The sequence below is a fragment of the Patagioenas fasciata genome, chromosome 11, assembly GCF_037038585.1.
Source record: "Patagioenas fasciata isolate bPatFas1 chromosome 11, bPatFas1.hap1, whole genome shotgun sequence".
NCBI lineage: Eukaryota > Metazoa > Chordata > Aves > Columbiformes > Columbidae > Patagioenas > Patagioenas fasciata.
Genome location: NC_092530.1, coordinates 13,576,126 through 13,584,889, shown reverse-complemented (window position 1 = coordinate 13,584,889; position 8,764 = coordinate 13,576,126). Strand labels below are relative to the sequence as shown.

The following is an 8,764-nucleotide window of genomic DNA, read 5'->3' as shown; positions in this document are numbered from 1 at the left end:
AAAACACAACACAAAAATCAACATTGGGTTGTAGCATTGGGTTGCAATGACTGATCACACAGGAGCTACCAACCATGTCCCCACAGAAAATGCCCAGAGACCCCTGCCAATGGCATGATGTCTACCCTAAAGCCCAGAATTTGTCCCCAAAGAGCCATCCTTCCCGCCACAGCCCATTCCTATCACAGAGCTGTGCAGGGTTGAGCACAGCAGCAGAGGTGAGCTCTATAATTGCGCACCTGCCCGTGTTTGTTCTCAGATGGCTCTTTGGGGACACTCAGTTACATCACGATCAAAAGAAAAGGACAACAACACAAAACAAAAAAAAACAGATGCAAGTTAAACAAGTGGAAGGTCTGCTGGGGCTGCCAATGGGGTTGAACTCTAGGTTCTGCCCAAGGCGAGTGGCTGCAAGCAGCTGGTCCCTTGCCTTTCCCCTTCCCCACCCACAATACTCTGTTTGCAGAGCCATGCTTTATACAGAAATATATTATACATATTTTTGCACTGTGCTTTCAGGCCTTTGATCCTTCCAATTTATTTGTTCTTGTCTTTGTGGGCTTAACAGTCAAAGCGTATGATAATTCATTGCTTGTTAATCCAATTTGGCTCTATTTAGATATTCCAGTTTAACATCAAATATAAAAGAATGTCCAGAAGAAACAGAAATGAGATCTGTGTCCATGAACCAGCTCTGAATCTTGCCCAGTTAGGGCTGGCTGCTTTCTTAGCTAATTCATTCTCTCTCCAGCTTCACTGAGCCAGTCCTTGTGTCCGAGCCCCTCACCGCAGCCAGGGGTACAGCAGGGCACGAGTGGCTCCACACCTCAGGGTGCAGCACAGCACCCCCATGAGCTCTCTCCCATGAGAGAGCAGGGACAGCCAGACGAGAGAGCCTCTCCTAGAGACGCTGGAGAGCTCAGGAGACACAGGTTGCATCCTCCTGGCTCTGGGGTCAGTCCTGGGCGGGGCAACAACTCCCTGGGAAGCCCAGTCCACCCACTGCACCCAGCACCACTCATATTTATCAGCCGCACATGGCACAGATCAAAGCCTCCAGCCCAGCAGTGCCGGGTAGAGACCTGCCCAACCAAAGCCAGCTCAGCCCCAGGGACCTCACCAGGGCTTGCATCAGCTCAGGATGTGGCCCCTGAGCATGGCCGCCTGCCAAGCAGCAAGATTTAGCACACCCCCACGGGCCAGCAGCCATTCCAGACAGGCACGCGTGAAAGAAGAATCCCTTTTATATGTGCAGCAGACTCTCCATCACCCTCCCTCCCACCGCCCACCTCAGCCCTTCCTGGCACAGTTATTTATGCAAACTTCAACACCGCCACTCACTGCTGTCTCAGCAGAGGAGACTCTGCAGCTCTTTAGGGTGCGCCGGCAGGGACAGAAGACAACGACAGCTGGCTGGAGAGCATGGAGGGGATATGTCACCAACCTGACATCTCCAAGCTGCCAGCTCCCTGCAAGCAAGAGCCCACAGCCAGCTAACTCGCCTTGGAGGACACTTATTGAATCAGGAGCAAGCCCAGTACCCAGAGGGACCCAGCAGGTTCTGGGTGAGAGCTGGTCTGAGATGCCAGAAGGGGAGTCCTCCCTCTGGGGAGGTAACAGCCCAGTTTCAGCTCTCAGCCTGACCCCGAGCTGGGGCTCTGCGTCACCCCCCTGTGAGCCCCGCTGCAGTCTGTGCAGCCCCACAGCTGCTGCCTTCCTTTCTCTACCTCCCACCACTGCTGCTCAAGGGCCAGCTCACCAAAGCCATTCCCCCAAAACAGGCTCAGTTCCTACTTGAGAGATGAGCCTATGGTGCTGGCACAGCTCTGGCAATCAGCTCTGGGTACAAGCAGGTGGCACAGCTTAAGGATACTGCAGCACAGCCCACCACCTCCTCAGGCACAGGCATCCATCTGCAGCAGCACTACCGGACCCCAAACTGGCTGCAAACCAACCCAGACAGAACAAAGACCAGAAATACCCAATCAAACCACCAGTCCTGTTTCCACAGCTGGGCTTTATCTCCTTTCACTCACCTGCCAAACGACCTGCTAATGAGGGTGCAACCAGGCCCGGGTCCTGCTGCTGGGCTAGCTGCAAACCATTGCCAGGGGTCCCTGTGACAACATACACCTGTGCTGGAGCTGACCCTATAGAGTCATCCAGACCCTGCTGTATTACTGGACCCTTTATTGGGGGTGGGGTGGTTACTGTGGTGGAGGACCCCCCCAGGTGTGCTTAACCCCGGCTGCTCCCTGTGTGCCCCTGCCATGTGGGGTGATGCATCTTCCCACCCCAGGAAAGGGGCTTCCCATGACATTGCTCTTGTTGCAGTTCTACCTTTGTGTGACCTCAGCTGAGCCACTGAATGAGCAGAGGCCATTAGGGACGGACATGTACCCCTGCTAGCTGCAAAGCACTCAGATTCTCCATCCATATGGATGGTCCATGAGCAGACCATGAATTTAGAAGCAGGAGATGCTCCTCACCATCTCCCCACAGCCTCCAGCATGCCCTCTGAAAAACTTGGGACAGTAAGTGCCTCGGTAGAGAAGTAATGTGTGCTGGAAGTGTTTCCTACCCACACCTGTCTTTCTCAGAACTCGGTTTTCACAAAGAACCAGCACCATGCCCAGTTTCACAGGGACGAGGAGAAGGACTTTGCCATGGCAAGGGCTGTGATGGGGCTCAGAGCCTGCCCCCTCCAGAGGGTCACCCACAGGAACAGCAACAACCCTCAGGGCCAGGAAGGCTCTGCCTGAGGTTTGCACCCTCTCAGATGCCAAAGCAGATCAGCTGTGGGAGAAGCAGATGGGGAAAGGGCTGGGTTGGCACCCAGAAGACCATGCAGGACTTCTGCAGGACCAGCACCTGGAGCATCTCAAAGCAAACCCACTTAGGCATACTTAACCAAACACTTACTTTCCATTTTATTCAATAATTGCTTTAATACTAAAATGCATTAGATGCTCAAAGCAGAGAAAAGAAAAAAAAATCACATTTAGGTGGAAAACAAAGTTTTCATCAGATGAAAAAAACCCCATGTCCCATGTACACCATTTTGAAACAGAATTGTAATAATTTAATAAAGCTGCTTTATCATCTTCATAAAATAGACAGAATGGTGATTCTTTTTTTTTTTTCCTTTTTCCATTTCATTGTTTACAATGATTCAATCACTGTGAAAAATGTACATAACATACATATCAGCATATACAACAATTTATTCTTCATATACTCTGCAACGGAGACACCATGACGAGACGTACCGCGCTCAGTCCCGCCCGCGGCAGCCGCGACGGTGCCACCACCACCGGCTCTCCCCGCGACGGGAAGGTGCCGGTGTTCGGTGCGAGACTGTACCTGCCGCCCTGCAAGGAGGTGCGTGCTGCTGGAAACCAGTTTGCGTTAGGCGCGTTTGAAGGTTATATCCCAGTTTAGATCAGCTGAACATCAGCCGATGCCAATAGAGGATCTGTCTCAGCAGCAGGGTCGGCTGGGCTTCTTGATGGGAACCGCAACTCACAGGTTGGACCAGAGATTACCCAGAGCTGCAAAAGCAGCTGTAGTAACAAGATCATAAATTTTCCCCAATGACAGACAAATGTGTTTCCATTCATAATTAGATTCCCCCCGCCCCAAGAATAATTTCAACATATTCATCAGACAGTGTTCTTTACAAAAGCAAATTGTTTCCTATTTGAAAAAAATAAAAAAAGAATTCACTTCTGCACAACGTGTGATCCACAGGCCACCTCCAGCTTCACAACAAACAAGGAACAGCAACAGCCTCAGCACGATGGTGCTTGGGGGGTATTTTTCCAGCTGTCAGTCACTGTCCCCAGCCCTCCATCACCCCTCCATCATCCCAACCCAGCAGCCCCCAAAGTGGGAAAATCCAGGGGCTCCCCAGGGAGCCGGGACGGGTTCATCACCCTGGTCCCCAGCCCCCGGGGCCGCTCCAGAGGGTCCCTGTCATGCTCCGGGGAGAATCGTAAGCGGTTGCTGTGCCCTGGATAAAACAGATAAACAGGGGAGCAGAGCAAGATTGCCTGGAGGAAACCAACAGTTCCCAGGGATTTTTCCTAAACCAAATCTGAGGACAGGTTTAAGTTACTAAAAAACACAATAATGACATCTGGAACACCCCCTAGTTCCAACTCCCCCCAACCCACCCTGCAGCCTTGAACGTTTTTGCATGGCCTGCTCTGATGCAACTAGGAAAAAAAACAAGAGAGACTGTGATTTGCCCAAAAGCCCTGAACTCATCTCAAGTGACACAGAGGGACAGTGACAGGAGGAGCAGAATATTCCGGAGCAGGAGGAGGTTGCGGAGCGGGGGCCGCTCTCCAGCTCTCCCCTTGGCTCGCACAGTGAGGATGGGCCCCTCGCTCAGCATCCCCGGCTGCAGCCCGGGTCAGCCCAGAAAACTGGTGTTTAAATGATTTTCTTGCAGGCATAAGGGTTTGCTGACCTCTTTAATGCCCCCTTTTAATACAGAATTATTTCACATTCCTTCTCGGCTGCGCTTTTATTCAGAGTGGCAAGGAATGTTTCCTCTGGGTAAATTAGAGAAATGTTTCTCTTTTTTTGTTGTTTTTTTGGTTTCTTTTTTCCTTTTCAGTTAGCATCTATTTTTCATCCAAAACGGCGGGCTGGTGGTGGCAGCTCTGCGGACAGAGGGCAACGCTCAGCAGAAATTAATGGCTGGTGCTTTCGGGTGGCTGAGGATGATGATGGGGTGCCCAGGGCTAGGGAGGACCAGTGCCCCCCATCCTTGTGATGGGGAAGGGGGGCAGCTGGGTCCCATCCTGCCACAAGTAGGGGCAGATGATGAGGTGGCATGGGGCTGTTGCCCTGTGAAGCCAAGATGATCTGACAGACGGGGCATCGCAGGCTCTGTCACTCAGCAAACACACATGAGAAGCTTCCCCCCCAGCCCAAAAAATGCCAAAACCCAGAGCTGGCAAAACCAGGTAACATCAGAATAAACCCAGCCTCACAGTTACAGAAAATCCAATTACTCCAACAGCTCCAAGCCAACCCCTTTCTTCTTTGCTTATGTTATAATACTACACACATTTTGGGGGGGAAAAAAAAACCACAAAACCAACACCAGAAATAAATGACAGCAGTAACAGTACACAGGCAGGAAACACGGCAAGAACAGAAATAACATATCCCTGAAAAATGGGCTCAAACTCCAGAAGGGAAGGGAAAATCCCCGGTTTGCTTTCTGGAGGGATGCAGGACATCACGTTAGCGTGTGGGATGGGAGCTGAATGAGGTAGTCATCAACACCAGCAAGGGAAGTGTCACAAACTTCATTAGACATCTGGTTTTCGTTGGTTCTTTCCCAATTTCTGGCCCTAGCAAGTGGCAGGGGGAACAGACTGACTGTGGACCTGTCTCGGAACAGCTATGACTTCAGGCAGGATCCATTTGCCCCAAAGAAACAAATGGCTGGAGCTTAATTTTATTTTGAGGATAATAATGACTGGAGCTTGTTTTCTTGTTGTCTTTTTAATTTAAATAAATCCAAGTAACAAATATTTTATCATGATATGTAGACCTAGAAAGACTATTTCTCTAGAAACCACTAATTCCAACTTGCTGGTACAGCAAACATTGGCAAGAGCTATATATTTTCCCTTTCATAATCACTTTTAAATTCTAGGAAACATTATTTAGGGTAGGAAAATCTGTGTGGTGAAGGGTTAATAGTAATAATACACTAACTGAAATCCACCTACCTTACTCATACCTCACTGAGGAATTATCACTGCAAGAGAGCAGAGAGCTGTGAAACCCCTTCCCTCTCTCCTTTCTACAAGATGGCTATTAAAGTAGCTCAATTTTAAAATCAATTTTATATGAGTAAATTTGTACCCACACAAAAAAGTCCTTAATTATGAGAAAAAATAATGAATTGCTTTAATTTTTTCTCCATTAAGAAGGCACATTAATTGAATTAGTAGCGTTGTTACATATCACCTGTCTGCCCCTAAATTAACATCACTATTGCTCATTCCATACTTATGTATGATGCAGGGATATAAAGAAATTAGAATACAAACACACACGTACTTGGCATAATCACAACTGGGAAATGCTGATGTGGAAGTGTGTGTCTAATTGAGAAGATAATTTAGATCTCTTAAATAATTCCATCACTTTGACTTGGATATGATTGGAGATGGGGGATATCTAAATTCGGGAACTGGAAAAAACCAAACCAAACCAAAACCAAAACAAAAAAACCACCAACTTCCGGAAAAACTTTCCATGCATTGCCTTGAAATTATGCAAATGAAACAGGCAAGGGAAAAAATTCAGCACAGTGCATCTGACAGTTGCAATCCAGGCAGAATTTTCCCCAAAACATCTTCCCGTAATGCCCTGTTGCTGCCCTGCAAGAGCCGGGGAGGCTGCAGGCGATGGGGGCGGCTGGAAGAAGCGCTTGCTCCACCAGGTCTGAAAACTGCAGGTTCCCCAAGTTTTAAGTAAGATGATTGTGATTTTCCTCTTTTTAAGCTTGAAAGCCTTTTGCCATCACTAGACATACAGTAATTTGCAATATCAAATACAATAATAGTACAGATAAGCATGTGACAGCAAAAGGATTCATAAATGCAGGGGTGTCCATAGCAAAATAGCAACATCTTGAAATACAAACAGCTTCGTGTTGGGCGAATATTAAAACTCACCAGACTGTCATTTGGAACAGTCGCACACAAGAAATGGCCGTGATTTTGTCTACACTACAAAACGGCCAGGGTGATCACTGAAGACGTCCGAATCAGGAATTTGCCATTCCATTCTTTCCAGGAGTGGAGATTTATCGTCGTTTTGAGATATAAAAATATGTAAACTCCGAGGAGGGGATACCCAGCGCTCCTGAGGACCGGGGGGGTCTCACCTCTGCCCCCCACCACCCACCGCCTCCCAGCAAAAGCAAAACCCCAGCTACTTTGCTCCGGCTGCACACCCCTGCCGCCTGTCGAGACACGTGGGATTGTCACATTAACAATAGCTTCATTTATAAACAATACATTTAGGGAAAGCTTTTTAAATACAGCAATCTGTGAACCATTGGTAAGCGATAAAAACAATCTGCGCTGGGAGTCGTGCGGTCCCTCATCCTCCTCTTCCTCCTCATCCTCTCGCGGGGTGATGCTCAGAGGATGATGTCTTTGAGTCTCCGGGCGCCAGGTGAGTCCTTGTCCCGGCGTTCCTGCAGGAGTGGGTTGCCCTCCTGCCCACCGCCCTCGCTGTCCGCCCCCCGGGGCTCTGCCTCCATCGGCCGGGAAGGGCCATTGTTCCCAAAGGGCTCCCGTTCCCGGTTACCGGCGCAGTGCCCGGCACCGTAGGGTGCCGCCGGCTTGCCGGACAAAGGGCTCTTCATGTGGAGGGGCGAGGTGACGGGGCTGACAGCCTCGCAGCCGTTGCCCGCCTCACGGACGGCACCGCTCACCTTGGGGCTGCCGGCGGCTGGGTCCACCGTTCTTTTGCCTTTGGGGTTGGCGAGCCGCTCGTCGGCGAGGGGCTCGCCGCCCTCCTTGCCAAAGGTGGCGAAGGTCCTTTTTGTGCTGCAGTCTGCGTAAGGCTCCGCGTCCACCGCTGTTGCCTCGATGGAGAGGGAGATGACGTTCCTCCCGTGCTCGGGGGACTTGGCGCGGCTGGGGACGGCGCCACGGGGCATCCAGCACCTGTCCGAGTGGCCCAGGATGCGGCACTCCTCTCTGCAATGGAATCCTTCGCTCTGATCTGCATGGAGAAAACACAAGGCACGGTGAAGTGGGGAGCCCCAGTGGGGGTACCCACTGCCCCACAGCCTGCCCGGGGTGGGGGAGCCTGCACCCATCATGCTGTGCATCACTCCCACCCAAGCAATGTTATCCTACCCAAAACAGCAATCGCTTTTCAGGCAAAGCTCAGAAGAAGGATTTTATTACAGCCATTTCTCTGCTGCTCTAAAGCAGTGTTCAACAGGGTGCGTGTCACCTGCCACCACCAGACCTGGGGAAAGGGGTTATGGCTGCAAACCCACCCCAGTGGGTCTGTCCCACTTGCCGAGCCGCTCCGAGTCAGCACTTGCATGGTTTAGTAACCAGCACTAAAAGCCATCATGTTTTAAGCTTGGTTTGATGTGACATTTAAGCTTGACTTTTTGCAGGGCAGGAGAAAGCAAAGGGAGGAGGGGGTTTCCTTTTTTTTTTGTTTTTGTTTTCTTGGGGTATATGTATATTTTAACTTTTTGCTTAATCCCCACCAGCCTCCCATACAACAAAGGTTTTATAAATCTCCAAGACTGCCCACTTCACTGAAGATTAAATGTGCCATTCCCCAGCACTGGGGCTTATTCATACAAGAGCAATAAAGATCCCTTCTCCTGGCTTAGGGCTGTCCCGACACCACTTCACAGGGCTGAAATACGGAGTGGTGGTTTAATCCTTCCCAAGGCCCTTCCGTGCCCAGGTCTGAGCGTTCCCAGCTGGGTGCAGACTCTCATGCCCTGTGCTCAGGACTGCATCGCAAACACAAGCCGGGGCCCAGGGAAGCAGCCAGGCTCAGCCAAGTGCAAACTGGAAAGAAAATCCAGGAGTCTCAGCTTCCCCAGCCTTTGCTGAGCATCCGATCGCAGCTCCCGCCGAACACTGCAGGCTCCTGGCTGCTTCTCAGTCTCAGCTTACAACTTTTCCTTCATTTGATAAGAACGTGTCATTGCAGCTAGCCGTCATAAAGCACAACCTTTCCCTACACA

The 8,764-nt window shown here is 50.3% G+C and overlaps 1 protein-coding gene across 1 annotated transcript in view; it reads right to left on the bottom strand.

Moving 5' to 3' along the window:
* Positions 1-2,906: 2,906 nt before the first annotated feature.
* PCDH19 (protocadherin 19) overlaps positions 2,907-8,764 on the bottom strand; it is a 60,616-nt gene continuing 54,758 nt past the window's right edge. The window contains exon 5 of the mRNA XM_065846259.2: positions 2,907-7,767. Coding sequence (XP_065702331.1) covers positions 7,178-7,767 — 590 coding nt within the window. The 3' untranslated portion in view covers positions 2,907-7,177. The remainder of the gene's footprint in view (positions 7,768-8,764) is intronic.